The 17,388-nt window shown below is 58.4% G+C and overlaps 3 protein-coding genes across 3 annotated transcripts in view; 1 reads left to right on the top strand and 2 right to left on the bottom strand.

Annotated features, from left to right (window-relative positions):
* VMO1 (vitelline membrane outer layer 1 homolog) overlaps positions 1-563 on the top strand; it is a 1,817-nt gene extending 1,254 nt beyond the window's left edge. Inside the window, exons 3-4 of the mRNA XM_070728739.1 lie at positions 1-255; positions 532-563. The exon at positions 1-255 is cut by the window's left edge and continues 82 nt beyond it. Coding sequence (XP_070584840.1) covers positions 1-222 — 222 coding nt within the window. The 3' untranslated portion in view covers positions 223-255; positions 532-563. The remainder of the gene's footprint in view (positions 256-531) is intronic.
* Positions 564-605: 42 nt separating this feature from the next.
* Positions 606-3,648, bottom strand: TM4SF5 (transmembrane 4 L six family member 5). Its single transcript, XM_070728072.1, has 5 exons — positions 3,092-3,648; positions 2,544-2,624; positions 1,248-1,387; positions 963-1,155; positions 606-783 (listed from the first exon to the last, which is right to left on the bottom strand). The coding sequence occupies exons 1-5, from the start codon at positions 3,263-3,265 to the stop codon at positions 769-771; spliced, it is 603 nt and encodes a 200-aa protein (XP_070584173.1). The 5' UTR covers positions 3,266-3,648; the 3' UTR covers positions 606-768.
* A 462-nt stretch (positions 3,649-4,110) lies between these two features.
* Positions 4,111-10,090, bottom strand: ZMYND15 (zinc finger MYND-type containing 15). Its single transcript, XM_070766852.1, has 14 exons — positions 10,010-10,090; positions 8,896-9,261; positions 7,863-8,085; positions 7,611-7,766; positions 7,219-7,379; positions 6,985-7,143; positions 6,229-6,315; positions 6,013-6,129; positions 5,463-5,551; positions 5,147-5,248; positions 4,879-5,008; positions 4,719-4,777; positions 4,453-4,613; positions 4,111-4,342 (listed from the first exon to the last, which is right to left on the bottom strand). The coding sequence occupies exons 2-14, from the start codon at positions 9,257-9,259 to the stop codon at positions 4,162-4,164; spliced, it is 1,989 nt and encodes a 662-aa protein (XP_070622953.1). The 5' UTR covers positions 9,260-9,261; positions 10,010-10,090; the 3' UTR covers positions 4,111-4,161.
* Between the last annotated feature and the right edge of the window lie 7,298 nt (positions 10,091-17,388).

A 17,388-nucleotide genomic window follows, 5' to 3' on the forward strand; every position in this document is an offset into this window, starting at 1 on the left:
CGTGGCGTCAGTGACTACATGGGCGCCACCAACATCCGCTTCGTCTGCTCGGATGGGAGAGTCCTGGAGGGGGAAGGGCTGCCCTGGGGAGAGTACGGCACCTGGAGCCCCTCCTGCCTCAAGGGCCTGTGTGGGATCCAGACCAAGCAGGAGGCCATCCGGGGGGTCCTGATGGACGACTCGGCCCTCAACGATGTCCGTTTCCTCTGCTGCACCCAGTGAGCCCAGAGGCCTCGGCCAGAATCCGGACAGCAGGTGAGCGGTCTGTGTGGCCTGGCTCAAACAGCCCCCCCCATCCCCTCACAGACGCCCACCCCTTCCTTTCACTGGGGGGAGAGGGAGCCACCTCTTTTAGACCCTGCCCCCCATTTCCCTGACCTATAAACACCCAGCAGGACCTTCCCGCCCTCCCCAGGCCAGATGTCCACAGCTCACCTGCTGACGGGCCAGTTCCAGCCCCGGTGGTCCCTCTGCCCTGCCCAGAAGAGGCTCCGCTCCTTCCCCCCCTCAGCACCAGCCTTGTCTCCACAGGTCCCACCACCCGGCCTCCCCCAGGACCCCTCCGCCTTCTGCCAAGACCCTTCGGAGTCCACGGAGGCTGCAGCCGAGGAGAGACGCCGTTTATTGTGGGGAGGGGCTTCCAATAAACCTTTGAGATTGCACCCCTGCTGGTCGAGAGATTTGGGGGGAGGAGGGGGCAAGCGGGCGAAGGAGTGGACGTTGGTGCAAACTCTCTGGTCGGTCGGTCAGTCGGTCGGTGGGTGGGTCTCACAGGCCTTCCCCCTGGCAGGGAGTCAAAGGGCAGTGAGCTTGTTGAGAGGCTCCTGCAGGTCTGCCCCCCCCGACCCCCCCACTTGCAAACCCCTCCGCACAAGGCCAGCGAGCGATGTGGGGCTGCTCCTCCCACCATCCCCCTCCCTCCCACCCCCCCACACCAGGCGCCTCCTTCGCTGCTCCCTTACGGCTCGGTCCGCGTCCTTGCGGCAGTCGCCACATATGGTGCCCAGGAGTCCGTTGACCACTTGGACGCCGCACAGCGCCAGCTCCACCAGGCTCAGGCCCAGCAGGATGGAGAAGAGGGTGATGTGCCAGAGCACGATGGAGGGGGGGTTCCGGCATACGCCCCACACCGTCTTGTTCTGGAGATAACTGGGACTGAGGGGGAGGGGGCAGAGCTCAGCCCCTCCACATCGCCCCCCTCCCGCTCCCTTGCCCACCCGCCACAATGGAGGGGAGGGGGTCTCCACCTGAGATCCTTGAAGGGGGACTCCCACTTGTCAGCCTCCGTCTCGCACCAGGGCCCGTGGGCCAGGGCCGTGCAGGACACCACCAGGCAGTAGAAGGCGCCCAGACCACCGAAGAGGGAGCAGAAGACGGAGCGCAGCATCTGCCGCGGGGGAGGGAAAGTGGGTGAGGGGGGCTCACCCCTCTGGCTCCTCTCCCCCCTCCCCCCGTACTGCCCGCTTGGCCAGGTAGAGCCGGTGGGAGGCCAGAGCAGGTGAGCTAAGCCTACTTTAGGGAAAAGCAGAGGGGACGGGTGGCTGCCCACCTGAACCTCCATTTACTGCCTGAGGCCCTTGTGTGTGTGTGTGTGTGTGTGTGTGGTTGTTGTGTGTCCCCCTTCTGGGCCTCTCCCTCAGCCGCCTACCTGGCCAGCCCCTCTTGGCCCTCTCTCGAACACGCCTCCCACGCCCCTTTGAACAGCCGGCCACACCCGCCCGTCTCGTGGCCCCACGTAGAAGTTGGCGCAGCCGGTGTGGGTGGCCCAGCTGTGTGTTGTGTGAGTGGAGGAGGGCTTGGAAGGCCACCCACACAGAAGGGACCAGGGGAGGGGGGGCGCCCCCTGGGCAGGATTCTCATAACCCCCCAGGCATCCCGGCCAGCCAGCACAGCAATTCCCAGGTGGTTATGGTTACTTATTCTTATGCCCAAAGGACTCTGGTGGCTCCACAATGGAATAAAATCCAAAACACAACACCCAACACCCGCAGCGCAACCCCACGGCCGGATCTTGCCGGCTATGACCTGCCCCAGGCCTGCTGGGGAAGCCAAGCCACGGCTGCTTTCCGGGTGGCCTAGAGGGTGGGCCAGGCCTGTCCTCCGGAGGTAATTGGTTCCAGAGAATTGGGGCAGCCACAGAGAAGGCCTTTCCCCGCGTGGGCCTATCAGCCGACACTGTTTAGCTCTGTGGTAGAAGGTGGTCTCAAAGATAGCGTGGCCCTGACCCATGGAGGGCTTTAAAGGTAAGGAGCAACACCAGCTCACGGAGGGTCGGTGTGAGGCGGGTGCTCGCGCGGCTGCCTTCTGGACGGCTGTGGTCTCCGAGCGCTCTTTGGGGGCAGCCCCAGATGCGCCGAGGCGGCTTCGTTGAGCCAACAGGTACAGCTGGTATTTGCAGCTCACCTGGTTTCGGCATGGCCTCCCCGTGGCCCCATTGAGGGCCCGTCCACCCTGGGCCGAGCCTGGCCAGAGGAGCCCACTTCACCCGGCATCCCCCGTCCTGGGAGAGGGGCGGCACGTAACCCCCTCCCGCCTCCACCTACCCGGCATCGGTTCCCGCAGCATCCGTAGCCACAGCATCCCTTCCCTCCCGCGCGCACCGAAGAGCAGCCGGTGCAGAGGACCTGCGGAGACGGAGAGTGGCAGGCTCGGAGGGGCCAGGACAGCCCCTGGGGGGGGAGGGGGAGGCAGAAGCCGGGCAGTTGTGGCGATCAGCCCCCGGAGCTGTCACCGGCTGGCCCAGCGCCTGGCTCAAAGTCCAGATGAAGCGGAACTGAGCCAGGCAGTCACGCCCTTCGCAGGGCTCTCTGCTTGCAAAGGGTCTGGGTGGGGCGGGGGTCTCCCTCTCCCCCAAGTCCCCCCCCGGCAATCCAGGAAGTGCTCAGACATGTGGCGGTCTTCACCCCTCTTGCCCCTGTCAGCCTGGAGCGCTCGCCCACCTCTGACCTCTTCCAGCTGAAGCGAGCGAGCCGCCCTGTGCCCCCCGCCCTGCCCCCAGGGCCCCCCGCTGTGTGTGTATGGGGGGGAAGGGTGAGGGCAGAGTCCTCAGAGCCCCCCCGGCGGCAAAAGCTCCCACCCCCCAGCCACTCACCATCAGCCCCCCGCCGACGAGGCCCCCCATGAGCCAGGCCTGGGTGGTGATGTGGTCGGGCGTCCACTGCCCCTGGGCGTTGGGGAAGAGCAGCAGGAGGTTGGCCGCGATGCAGGCCAGGGAGGCGGCCACCAGGGTGAGGCCCACCAGGCGGGAGCACTTGCCCGTGCACATGGCTGCGAGGGAGCTGCGCTGCCCGACTGCCACTCCTCCAGCCACGGGAGCCGGGCGGCTTCTCCCTCCTCCAGCCCTTGCTGGGCGCAGGGCGGGCGTCTGCCGTGCGTCGGGGCTGAGGGCAGAGTCCAGGGTCCGTGCCAGCCTGAGGCCAGGAGGGCCAAGGGGAGCTGGGGCCCTGCAGCTCTCCAGGGGTCACTCTCAGGCCCTGGGGGAGGGGGTCTCTTTGGTCAGTGGGGCCAGACATGCTCGGTCAGTGTCTTTGGGCCGCCTGCTGCCTCCCCACACCCCCTCTGAAGACACTGAGACGCCCTCCAGAGTTGGGAGCTGAGAAGCCATCGAGCCCGACCCCCCTGCCCAAGCAGGAGACCCTCCCTACAACTGCCTCTACTTGGGACAGAACTCGCGGCGTCCTGATTGCCAGGCAAGAGCGCCACCTACAGGCCACAGCAGCTGGGCACATCAGCACCCTCCCTGAGGATCACTGCCCCCCCCCTCATGTGTGTGGGTTGCCGGCGTCGATTGGTCGCCCTCTGCTGGCCGATTGCCGCCATGGCCGGCGGGCATCGAAGGTGAGAGGAGCCCAAGTCGCCCCTTCTGTGCGGCCATTGGCTGCTTTGGGGGCTCGGCCATCATTTCTCACGGGGAGGGGGGCCTGTCCCATCCTTTGTGTGTGTGGGGATGGGTGCACGCTGCCTGTGGCCAACCGGGAGGGTGGGGGAGAGACCCCGGGCGCCTTTCCGCCCCGCGTGAGCCCTGCCCACTTAAAGGGGGCTGCGAGGGTCCTCGGAGGCCACCTAGACCGACCGCGCTGCTCAAGGCGAGAACCAGCACAGAGCCTCCTCGCTGTGTCCATCAGTGCTTTATTTCCTGCGCGCGCACACACACACACCCCGTCACTTGCGCCGTCGCCCTGCCGCGCGGATCTGCCTCTTGTCCTTGCGCCGGCTGCGGGCGGGCTCCGCTGGCTCCGGGTTCCCGCTGGCCAGGAGGGGCTGCGGGGGGGGCACCGAGCCCTGCCGGTGGTTGTTGGCCGAGGCCTTGTAGATCAGGTGGAAGATGAAGGCGTTGCAGTACCTGCCCGTCGGGGGTGGCGGAGGAGAAGGGTCACGGCGCCGCCCCGAGCCTCGCCCGGCCCCCCACCCCAACCCCGCGTGCCAGGAGGAGGAGGGGGGGCTGGTACCCACCAGGGCATGGCGTTGTCGATGCCCGCCTGCCTGAAGGGGGAGCGGAAGGGGTTGATCTGCGCGGGACTGGCGCTGCCCCCCGTGGCCATGGACACCGCCGCCTCGTCCACGGCGCAGCTGTAGGCGCTGCACTCGGTGAAGTAGGCCGGCACCCGGAGGGACTGCAAAGGGGGGGGGGGGGGGAGAAGCAGCGCGGTCATCGGGGGGGGGAGGGCACACCTGCCAAGGGGGAGGGGCTGGTGGGCACGCGGGGGGGGAGGGCTCACCTGCAACCGCGGCAATGCACTCAGCCAGGTCTCCTTCAGGGCGAAGCCGGAGTTGAACCCTGGGCCGGTCAGGAGGGGAACACGGGGGTGGGGGCTGCGTTAGACGCAGGGCCAGGAGGACCCCTCCCCGCCCCTGGCTGCCCTCCCCCGCCCCTCTCACCAATGACCAGGTCCGGCTTGGGAGCCTGCAGGAGGTGGTAGGGCCGGGCGCTGAAGCCCAGCTGGAGCTCACGGCGGCCCCCTTTGGCCCTGGGGGCCAGGCCAGGCAGGACGGAGACCCCCTGCTCCTCCTGTAAAGAAGCAGGCGCACGGCCCATCACCCCCCCCGTCCTCTGGTGGCCGAAAGGGGGGCAGGGGGAAAGGAAGACCCACACACACACACACCCGGGGTGTGTGTGTGTTACGAACAGAAGGGGGGCCGGACTCACATCTCTCTGCAGAAGGAACTGCTGGCCGTCCAATTCGGGGGGCAACGTGTCCCCCACAAAGAGCAGCTCCAGAGAAACATGGGGGAGCAACACTGACAGCTCCTGAGGGGGAGGGGAGGGGAGGGAGGTTGCAAGCGGGCAGGGGTCTTTCGGAGCCAGGTCCGTCCCCCCAACATCTATGTGAGGAGGGTCCGTTGGGGAGGGGCAGCGGAGTCCCATTGGGGGGGGAGCCTGGAGCCCCCCTCCTGACCCGGGGCTCCTCCCACCACCCTGGACCACAGCCCCCCCTTCCCCCCCCAGAGGCCCCCTCCCCTACCCAGAAGACCATCAGGACCCCAAACTCCTTTCCGGCCTCCACCAGGTGGATCTTGAGGGACTGTTTGTTCAAAATGTTCAGCTCTGGGACTGAGAAGAGGGGAGGGGGTGAAGACAGACCCCCCCCCCCCCGACTTCCTGGGTTTGCCTGCCAAGTTGGGGGGGAAGCGCAAGGGGACCACACCCATAATTCCATGCAGACCCCCCCCACATGCACATGCACGCGCCCCCTCCCTCACGGCTACCGACATGGGGGACCCCTTCCCCCCCTGCGGTGGGCCCCCAAACCAGCCCTCCGGACCGGGGAGACGGTGCGCCCGCAGAGACAGCCTCAAAGACTTGGGGGTCAGGACCCCTGCCCTTAACCTCAAGCACCCGGCGGCTCTTCTGCGTGGACCCCCCAGCCCCCCCACTAAAGGAGCCGCCCCTTCCTTTTGGCCAGGCCCCGTAGGGGTGCGTGTGTGTGGGTGTGTCCCAAATCTTTCCGCCCCTGTGTGGCCCCCCCTGCAGAGTCCCTGCCGCCCGCCCAGGGCTTCCCCCTCCCCACTCACAGTGCTGGGGGGCCAGCTGGGTGATGATGTAGTAGGCGGTGAGGGGGTAGGTCAGCAGCACGGCCCAGGGGGCCCCGAGGGGCAGCCCCCGCCACTGGTAGTACTGCTTCCAGGATGCTGGAGGGAGAGGTTGGGGGAGAGGGCGAGTGGTCAGGCGGGGAGGGTCCCTGGGAGCAGCACCGCAGGGGGGAAGGGGGCTGCACTCCCCCCCCTCACCAAAGAATGTCCGTGGCGTTGGGGGCTCTGGGGGTGCGGGGGGCAGTGCTGTCCCTCCCTCTGGCCGGAGGGCCTCAAAGGGGTTTCCTGCAGAGAAAGAAAGAAAGACCCCCCCAATTGCCAATGTGTTCACTGCAGGTGCTGCAGACGGCCACCAGAGGGAGCCAGAGTTCTTTGCCTGCTACTCACTGTTTGCTCCGCCACTTCTCCGCGTTGTAGCTGTGTATTAGAGCTGAAATGTGTTTACACTTCACACCTTTGTTTGGTGAGAAAGGCTTGTGATAACAAATGTTTGGACTGTGGTTGTGACTTAATTGTGTTTCTCCAAGCGAGAAAACCTCTGCCTGTGGCCGAGTGGTTGTGTTCTCAACTAGTCTCCGTCTAAGTGTTTGTGTGTGTGTGTGTGTGTGTGTGTGCGCGCGCAACCTTTGCAGACAAGGATCGCACTGCACGCACAGCTGCCACGGACGTCCTGACACGGGATGAAATATATGGCAACGTGTCTTTCTCTGTGCGTCTTTATTTCTGAACTGGGTCAGTTTGATGTTTACTTATTTTCTTTGCGTTTTCTGACATTGGGAAAAGACCATAAGGCAAAATAGATGGACACAGGGGAGGGGGGGTCTGACCTCCCTAGAAGGCCACGGGGGCTTATTATTCTCTCGGGAAGATTCCCATGAACCGGCCACGGGCACTGAGCCACCAAGGGGCCGGTGGGGGCCTGGCACGCAACCCCTGCCGCGTCCGCCCACTCACCGCTCTGGAGGAAGGGCACAGGGGTCTTCGCGGGGCCCTTCTGCAGCCCCAGGCCGTAGTCGGGGGCCCTCACCAGCATGCTCTCCGCCACCCAGTACCCGCGGGTCAGCCCTCGCGCCAGCAGGAAGCCCTCCTTGTTGAAGGTATCGCTGGTCACCTCTGCGGGGAGAAGGCAGCGTTGGACCTGGCCTCCCCCTGGCCCAGGACGCGGGTGCGGTGGGGGTCCGCATCTACCTGCCGCGAAGGTGAAGGGGAGGTTGGCGAGCTCCCTGGCGTGGCTCATGTACCCGGCCATGCGCTGGCACCAGAACTGGTGCCCGATGTCCTCGGGGCTGCGGCTCCAGTCCATCTTGCGGCATTTCTCCGAGCAGTAGAAGACAGCGCGGCAATGCTGGCTGCAGGAGGGAGGGGCACACGGGAGTGGGGTGGGGTCAGGGCAAGCTTTGCAGAAGAAGAATTGGAAGGGGACCCTGGGGTCTTCAGCCCTATAAGACCCTTCCGACAAATGGCCACTTTGGGACTTGCAAATCTGCAGCTGGTCTGGGGAGCCCCCCACCCCCTCCCCCTCCCCAGGCAAAAGGTGGTGACCGGAGGGGGGGCCGGGGGGGCGGGGGCTCCGCACTCACCAGGCTGTGATCTGGCCCTCAAAACTGTGTCGCTTGCAGACGTGACAGGCCCTCAACCGCATGGTGGGGAAGGAGAAGTTGGGCTTGGGGCCCCAGCCGCGCATCGGCCCCTTGCTCATCCGGATGCCCAGGCGAGCAAGCAGGGGCTCCAGGGCCCTGCCGGGGGTCAGAGCGGGAGGGAGTCAGCGGGGGTGGGGCTCAGGGAGCCTTGGGGCTCCCTACCCCACAAGCCCCCTCCCTCCGCCCGCTCACTTGTGCAAAGCGGGGTCCCCCACGGTCAGCAGCTTCGGCCGGCGGGGCTCCCCAGCGCCCAGGGGACAGAACATGCTGTAGCAGAGCAAGGCCAGGGCCCGGGGCTCCAGGGGCTCCTGCCCCGCTGCCCCCAAGAAGCCCCCCAGCAGGAAGTCAAAGCCCAGGATCGTCCCATATTCATCCGTCACCAGCAGGAGGTGCTCAACACGCCACAGCGGCTGCCCTGCAGGACACGGAGCGGGAGGGGAGGGTCCGAGGGGCAGCTCACTGCAGGGCTCAGGATCTTTCCCCCACCGCACCCCTCCAGCCACCGAGACAGGCGGCCAATAAAGGAACCTGGGGAGACAGACGTGTCAGAGGTGGGTCAGGGCGGGGAGCGTTTGTGGGTCTCCCACCTCCTTGGGAGGGGGCCAGGGGGCGTCCCCACGGTTTCCGGAGCACAGCCCGGCCAGGCTTCAGCAGCAGCCGGCAATGGGAGCCAGCTCGATGGTGGTTACATGGCGGCTAAGACTTTGGCGCAGCAAAGGGAGGAAGAGCAGAGCGGAAGAGCCACCAATATCGGGAGAGGTGGAGAGGGGGGGTCGTGGCTTCGTCACCCCTGGAAAGGTCGGAAGAGCCACCGGCTCCAGGTCAACTCAGCCTTCCGTCCTTCTGGGGGGGGTGTCAAACGAGGACCCAGATGGTTGGGGGCAAATATGCCAAGGGCTGGGGAAGCACCAGGAACCGGTCCATAAGACTAAATGCCATTGTTATATAAAATAAGAAAAAGCAGGGTGTTTTTTTAAAAAGCACAACTCTTCCTGGGAAAGCAGGAGATGAGGAAGGGGGGGCTGGGGGAGTGAAGACATCCCCCCCCGGGGAGCCCTTCTCCCAGCTTACAAGCCCCCAACTGCCTGCCCGCCCCCCACCCGGCGTGGCCTGGGACGCGGCTAAGCGGAGGCTGAGGGTGGCGGGTGGCAGGCCAAAGCCTCCAGCTCCACATGACGGCCTCCGGCCTACTTGGGGCGTTGACCACAGGTCTCTAGCCACGCACCTGCCTCGGTGGGGCCGTCGGGGTCCCCCTCCTCCTCCTCCTCCTCCTCCTCCTCCTCCCCCCGGGCCCCCACAAAGGTGATGAAGCGCTCCAGGTCCTGCAGGGCCAGCGCCTCCTCGCTGTAGAAGCGGCCACCCAGCTGCTGCCCCGGGTCGGCTACGGAGAAGGCCAGGTGGCGGTTGGGCAGCAGGTGGAGGATCCAGAGGGCCGGGTCGGGGGGCAGCCGGCGGATGGAGCTCTCCTGCCTCTTGCGGCGCTCGCTGCCCCGGCGACAGACGGCGTCCAGCAGGAAGCGCTGGTACCAGCCGAAGAGAAGCTCGGCAAAGTCCAGGATCTCCGCCCGGTAGCCGGTCACAAACTCCATGCCTGCGGAGGGAAGGAAGGAGGGAGGGAGGGCGCCCCCTCAGTGGCAACGCCCCAAAGACCACACAAGGAGGGAGGGGTCAGCACAGGGCTGGGGGGGCAGGGGCCCTGCTTTCCCAGGGGGGGCCAGGAAGCCCCCTCACCCAGGAGGCCAGTTGCAGGGGCCCCTGACGGCTCCAGCCCATCCCCAGTGGGGCCCCAGGCCGGATCCCCCCACTCCTGCCCCTGCCTGGGGGCCAGGCTGCCCCCCCGGCCCTCCTGGCCTCCCGCCCACCTGAGGCGAGTACCGCTCCCTCTTCACAGGTAAACAGGCAGCGTTTCCTCGGTTGCCCTGCGGCCTCAGCGGTTCCGGAACCCACCTGCCTCCCCCTCCCACCGCCCAGCAACCACCCCGGGGCCCCTCCCTGGCATCCGTTTGCCGCCCCCCACCCCACCAGGGCTGCTGGCGCAGGGGGCTGCTCTGGGGTCTCAAGGGGCCCCCGCCTGCCCCCCAGGAGCAAAGGGTGGGGCTCACACCCGATTTCCAGCCCAGGCCCACCTGCAAGTCCAAATCCCCTTTATAGCCTGATCAGTTTGGGGGGAAAGGGGGCTTTTCCCTCTGAGCTGACCTGTTAGCCCCCCCCCCCCCATCTTCTGAGGCTGTTTTCCCCAGGCCGCCCCCCCCCCACTCTCTTACAGCATCCTCAAGGGGGAAGGGCACCCCACACATGTCCAGCCAGGCCAGGCCACTTTCTGACCCCCAGATGCCCACCTGCCACTCGCCACTGTTAGGTCTGTCCAGGAAAACAGAGACTAGGCCGGAGCCGTTAAGAGGGTTTTATTGTTAACGAGGCTAAAGACAACAACAACAACAAGATGGCCGTTGTTATTCATATCCCTGCTTCCAGGCTGAGCCAACCAATCCCGCCTCTGCATTTTCCCGCCCAAGGAAAAGGGGCGGTTACCTCTGTTAAACTGTCCTGTAGACTGGGGAATTCTGGGAGTTGAAGTCCAAATATCTTCAAGTGGCCAAGGTTGGGAAACACTGCTGTAGACACAACACCTAGAAATAGCACTTAGACTTTATAGACCACTTCACAGTGCTTTGGCAGCCCCCTCTAAGCGGTTTACAGACAACCGGCCTATTTCCCCCCAATAATCGGGGCCCTCATTTGACCCACCCCGGAAGGACGGAAGCTGAGCCAACCTGGAGCCGGTGGTGAGATTTGAACCACTGAACTACAGCTAGCAGTTACCTGAAGTAGTCTCTGCAGGGCTGCACTCTGACCACTGCACCACCCCGGCTCTGATCGATAGACAGACAGACAGACAGACAGCATTACAAAAGCATTTAGACTTATATACCACTTCATAGTGCTTTTTACAGCCCTCTCTAAGCAGTTTCCCCCCAACAATCTGGGTCCTCATTTGACCCCCCTCAGATGGAAGGAAGGAAGGAAGGAAGGAAGGAAGGAAGGAAGGAAGGAAGGAAGGAAGGAAGGAAGGAAGGAATAGCATTCAGACTTACAGACCTCAATATTATTGAGCATTTATGGTCGATTTTAGAGATTCAAATAAGAAGTCGATTTCCACCACCATAGAAACATAGAAGTCTGACGGCAGAAAAAGACCTCCTGGTCCATCTAGTCTGCCCTTATACTATTTTCTGTATTTTATCTTAGGATGGATCTATGTTTATCCCAGGCATGTTTAAATTCAGTTACTGTGGATTTATCTACCACATCTGCTGGAAGTTTGTTCCAAGGATCTACTACTCTTTCAGTAAAATAATATTTTCTCATGTTGCTTTTGGTCTTTCCCCCAACTAACTTCAGATTGTGTCCCCTTGTTCTTGTGTTGACTTTCCTATTAAAAACACTTCCCTCCTGAACCTTATTTTATCCTTTAACATATTTAAATGTTTCGATCATGTCCCCCCTTTTCTTTCTGTCCTCCAGACTCTACAGATTGAGTTCATTAAGTCTTTCCTGATACGTTTTATACTTCAGACCTTCCACCATTCTTGTAGCCCGTCTTTGGACCCGTTCAATTTTGTCAATATCTTTTTGTAGGTGAGGTCTCCAGAACTGAACACAGTATTCCAAATGTGGTCTCACCAGCATTCTATATAGCGGGATCATAATCTCCCTCTTCCTGCTTGTTATACCTCTAGCTATGCAGCCAAGCATCCTACTTGCTTTCCCTACCGCCTGACTGCACTGTTCACCCATTTTGAGACCATCATCTCTAAAAGAACTGGCGGGGGCTTTAACTGAAGAATGGACTAAAATTCCTTTGGAAACAATTCACAATTTGTATGAATCAATATCTCGGAGAATTGAGGCTGCATTTGCCGCAAAAGGTGGACCAACACCGTATTAAAAGATATTTTGATGATTTTTCAAGGTGTTTCCATTTTTCTGTTCACCTCCTGTACATACTGCTTCCTAGTGCTTTTCCAGCCTCCTCTAAGCGGTTTACAGAATCAGCCTCTTGCCCCCAAACGTCTGGGTCCTCATTTGACCCACCTGGGAAGGCTGAGTCAACCTGGAGCCAGAGGGGAGCTGGTGAACTACAGTCAGAAGTCAGTGGTTTGCAGTGCTGCCCTCTAACCACTGTGCCACCAAGGCTGACCATGTCCCTGGCATTTGAGGGTGCTCAGCTTGGGGCTCCCTCCAGTCTACGGAAGGGGGGGGGTCTTAAACAGTCCCTTCCACATTGCTCTGCCTGCCTCCATTGCCTCAGCTACTTTTAACATTTTATTTTTACGTATTTCATTTCACCAGGCATGTATTAGATAAGAGATATAAGCATGAACATGACTGTGAACACATGAAATGGATAAGAATGGATGGGGGACGGTAGGCACAGTGGTGCGCTTATGCACGCCCCTCACAGACCTCTTAGGAGAGGGGAGAGGTGGATTGTAGACAGTCTAAGGGTTAAAGTTTTGGGGGCTTGGGGAAGGAACCGCAGAGTCGTGTGTGTGTGTACTCAAGGCATTGATCCCTCTGTGGCTGAAGTCGTATTTTCTGCAGTCAAGTTTGGAGCCGTTTACATTGAGTTCGAATCTATTATGCGCTCGTGCATTGCTGCAGCTGAAGATGAACCAGCCATAGACAGGTGGGGGACCGTGTGGCAGATAATTTTATGCACTACGCGTAGGGAGGGCCGAAGAGGGCAAGATTGGGGGGGTCCATTCTGGAGGGCGACTCCCGGGGGCAGCAAACCCGTCTCAAGGCAGCGTTGTGGGCCTCTGGTAGCTGATTCCGGCAGCTCGGACAAAGGCCGATGTGGGGATATGCCAGTGGCCTGTCCAGCTGCCCCCTGAGTCGGACAGTGAGGAGGCCAGAGAGGATTTGGTGGCAGACATGGAGATTCTGCTGGGGCCTTCAGGAGGTGCCATCAGTGGTGAGGAAGAAGAAGAAGAAGAACACTTCCCTCCTGGACCTTATTTCACCTCCTATTTAAACGTTTCGATCATGTCCCCCCTTTTCCTTCCGTCCTCCAGATTATACTCCATCTCTCTAGTCTGGAGGACAGAAGGGAAAGGGGGGACATGATTGAAACATTTAAATATGTTAAAGGGTTAAATAAGGTCCAGGAGGGAAGTTGGAGTACTGTCTTCAGTTCTGGAGACCTCACCTACAAAAAGATATTGACAAAATTGAACGGGTCCAAAGACGGGCTACAAGAATGGTGGAAGGTCTTAAGCATAAAACGTATCAGGAAAGACTTCATGAACTCAATCTGTAGAGTCTGGAGGACAGAAGGAAAAGGGGGGACATGATCAAAACATTTAAATATGTTAAAGGGTTAAATAGGGTTCAGGAGGGAAGTGTTTTTAACAGGAAAGTGAACACAAGAACAAGGGGACACAATCTGAAGTTAGTTGGGGGAAAGATCAAAGGCAACATGAGAAAGTATTATTTTACTGAAAGAGTAGTAGATCCTTGGAACAAACTTCCAGCAGACGTGGTTGGTAAATCCACAGTAACCGAATTTAAACATGCCTGGGATAAACATATATCCATTGTAAGATAAAATACAGGAAATAGTAAAAGGGCAGACTAGATGGACCATGGGGTCTTTTTCTGCCGTCAGTCTTCTATGTTTCTATGTTTCTAAGTGTTTTTAATAGGAAAGTGAACACAAGAACAAGGGGACACAATCTGAAGTTAGTTGGGGGAAAGATCAGAAGCAACGGGAGAAAATATTATTTCACTGAAAGAGTAGTAGATCGTTGAACAAACTTCCAGCAGACATGGTTGGTCAATCCACAGTAACTGAATTTAAACATGCCTGGGATAAACATAGATTCATCCTAGGATAAAATACAAGAAATAGTATAAGGGCAGACGAGATGGACTATGAGGTCTTTTTCTGCCCTCAATTTTCTATGTTTCTAAGAAGAAGAAGAAGCCCGAGTCTTCGGAGAGGGGCGGCATATAAATATAAATTATTATTATTATTATTATTAATAATAATAATAATAATAATAATAATAATAATAATAATAAATAAATAATTCCCAATGCCCGGGCACACAGAGCTGCCAAAAGGCAAGAGTAGTTCCTCAGGAGGAGGTCTCCTCAGGAGTAAGGTTTGGGGCTAATTGGCCACTCCCCTAGAATGGCCAAATTAAGGAGCCAATTTGCAGGAAACAACTTTGTTCATATTCTTTCATGTCTTGACTCCAGAAACGTCTGATCGGCTCTTGTTGTCGGCATTTTTCCTGAAAATTGCTTCTGGGCAGTTTGCCAACCATTTTAAGCTTCCTGTTATCTACAAGACTGTTTACTCACAACTATTATATTCTGGACTTCTGCTGGCTGGTAATGAAGTTGAAAGAACAGCCGGTGTTTAGAAAAAAACGCTTTAAATTATATCTGTGTTGTGACGACTACTAAGAAAGCTCGTTAGTAGTCCTTAATTGGCAAAGTAAGATTCCTGCAGACTTTGTGTGTGCTTCGTTCTTTGCGATCCGTGGCTGGGTCAGGACACGCAGACTCCCCACCACATGACCATTTTGCCATGGCACATAACTGGGTACACGTGTGCCAGAGCCCTCCACAGGTCTCTTCTGCCACCTCTGCCCCACCTGGACTGGGCCTGAGCTCCACGGATTTGACAAGATTTAAACATGTAATTCTAATAATAATAACAACAACAACAACAGAGCGGGAAGGGATCTTGGAGGTCTTCTAGTCCAACCCCCTGCTTAGACAGGAGACCCTACACCACTTCAGACAGGTGGTTCTCCAACATCTTAAAAACTTAGAGTGTTGTGGCATTCACAACTTCTGGAGGCAGGCTGTTCCACTGGTTAATTGTTCTGTCAGGAAATTTCTCCTTAGTTTCTAAGTTGCTTCTCTCCTTGTTTAGTTTCCACCCATTGCTTCTTGTTCCACCCTCAGGTGCTTTGGGGAATAGCCTGACTCCCTCTTCTTTGGGGAAACCGCTGAGATGTTGGAAGGCTGCTCTCCTGTCTCCCCTGGTCCTTCTTCTAATTCAACCAGCCAGGTCCAGTTCCTGCAACCGTTCTTCATAGGTTTTAGCCTCCATTTATCCCATAATAGTATTTGCCACTCTCCTCTGCACTCTTTCCAGAGTCTCAACGTCCTTTTTGCATGGTGGCGACCAAAACTGGATGCAGATATTCCTAGTGTGGCCTTATAAAGTGGCCTTAACCCTTCGAGTGATCTTGACTCTCCCCCTCTGTTAATGCAGCCTGGAACTGTGTTGGCTTTTTTGGTGGCTGCTGCCCAGAGCTGGCTCCCATTCGAATGGTGGTCCCACCTGGACTCCAGGGCCCCTTCGCAGTTGCTACTCTTGGCCAAGGTACCACATAGACTGTTTTCCTTTCCTAAATGTGTTCTGCCTGGCCTGCTGGCCACCCAACAAAGCAATTATACAAATGGACACACAGAAGTTTGCAAAAGGCAAAGGGTCACTTTATGTATAAAATTGGCCTAATGCCACAGCAACTGCACTAGGAAGGCTGGTTTATGAGTCTGAGGGTCAGCCAGCAACAACAAAAGTCCCTCCGGCTTCCTGCAGCCAATTACTCACTCGGTTTGAGTGTCAGAATTCCAAAGTGTCTCTGTCTCTCTCTCAAATCTGAACGATAATTTCCCACACCACCTTTCACAGCCCTCCCCTTTTTAACCGTGCTGCAGGCTCCTTTGATTACTGACAGCTGTGACTTGGAATCTCTGTCTGCGTCTGCGCAGATGCTTTTGGCGTCCCAGCATTTTTCGCACCCTGACATTTAGGATGGGATCATCCATCACCCCTTCCTCGTCTGACTCCGGGGAGGCTCTGATGGGAGATCCCACAGACTCTGCAGGCCTCTCTGCCTCCCCTTCCACATCCACCTCTCCGCCCCCTTCACTGTCTGACTCCTCTGATCCGAAGGACCCGGCTCCTCCGAGTCAAAATCAGTGGCCAGAGGAGCTGGCTGTGAACCAAGCACAACAAAACATAGAACCTGACTCTTAAACTAATAGCAGGGAGGTCTAAATGCTTAAAATGCATCAGCAAAGCAGGAAATATGTCTGTTTGGTTTCAGCTGTTCATTAGAGTCTAAAACAGAAAGCCAAAACTTCCAAATGTTTCTCTTGGATCATTCATCTCTCATTAACATGACTCACTCTTTGAAGCCCGGAAACAAAGATCCCCCTTTCCCAAGTTGTAATTCGACCTAAATAGTCCAAGAGCAAAATCTGTGCGGCCATTCTGGCACGGTCGAAAGTTGACGTCCACACTGACTTGTCATGTTGCTCACCCTTAAATAGCCAAGAGGCGTGGCCAATTGTTCCAGAGATCTATTCAGGCAGAGACCTCCTCTTGCTCAGCCACTCCTTCCTGGTAATACCACTGCTCACTCTTGCATCAAGAAGAGACCCCTCCTCTTCACCTGAGTCACTCATGTACACCGCTCAAAGTGCCAAGGCCCTCTGACCCCACATCCCTTCCGACCTCCTGGCTATCAGACTCTGGTGCCATGTACATGGGCCTAGGATACCAACCACACCTGTCTCTCGATCCTCAGAATCCGTGATCAGCTGGGTGGGTCATGCAGGGCTGCCGATAGACCGGTACTACTGGGAGTGGCGTCACGGGCCCGGCCAAATTGAATAATGGGGGGGGGGGGGGGCGGCGCCCGCCAAAAACTCTCCAACCCCGATTGCGACGAACTCTGCCTCTGCAGAGCTTCTCCGACCGCGGCCCCCACTTTCTTCCCACCCCGCGAGGAAAGAAGGCAGGGAGGCTGGCAGATAGGCAGGGAGCCCCGATGGCAGCCACGGAAGGAGCTCGGCCCTCCGGAAGCCAAGCTTCCCATCACTATGGGAAGCCGGCCGCTTCTCCTGCTGAGCCCAGTCCTCGCCCGGTGGCTTTCGGCTCCTCCCACCGAGGAGCTGCAAGGCTGGCCCCGGAGCCCCGCGCGGCCAGCGTTCCCTCATGCCCGGCGGGCTCCCCTTTCCTAAACCCCCGCCAGCCCCCTCATTCCCTTCACACCCTGCCCTCCTTCCCCGAGGTGTCCCTTGCCCATCATCCCCTGCTGGGCATGGGGGCTTCCGCCGCCGCCTTCCGCAACGCCCCCTGAGGAGCCGCGTGGGTCTCCAGCCTTCTCCTGGTGAGTCACCGTGGCAAGGATGCGGGCGAGGGAGAAAGGGAAGAACCCGGCGTCTCGGGCGCTTCGCTCTTGCGGTAGAGGGGTAGGTGGTTTGTGGGGAGTGGGGGAGGGAAGGAGCCGGCATAGTAAAAATCACAATTTCTTTCGTTGCTTTTTCTTTCTTTCTCTATTTCTCTCTTGCTCTTTCATTCTTTTTTCTTTATCTTGCTTTCTTTCTTTCTCTTTCTTTCTCTCCTTCCTTCCCTCTTTCCATTTCTTTCATTCCCCCTCTCTTTTTATTTCTCTTTCATTCTCTTTCTTTCCTCTTTCTTTCCTTCTTTCATTTCTTTTTCTTTCTTTCTCTCTTTCTCTCTTGCTGTTTCATTCTTTTTTTCTTTCTCTTGCTTTCTTTCTTCCTCTTTCTTTCTCTCCTTCCTTCCTTCACTCCTTCCATTTCTTTCATTCCCCGTCTCTCTTTTTATTTCTCTTTCATCCTCTTTCTTTCTTTCTTTCTTTCTCTTTCTTTCTCTTTT

The sequence above is a fragment of the Erythrolamprus reginae genome, chromosome Z (assembly GCF_031021105.1).
Source record: "Erythrolamprus reginae isolate rEryReg1 chromosome Z, rEryReg1.hap1, whole genome shotgun sequence".
Lineage (NCBI taxonomy): Eukaryota > Metazoa > Chordata > Lepidosauria > Squamata > Dipsadidae > Erythrolamprus > Erythrolamprus reginae.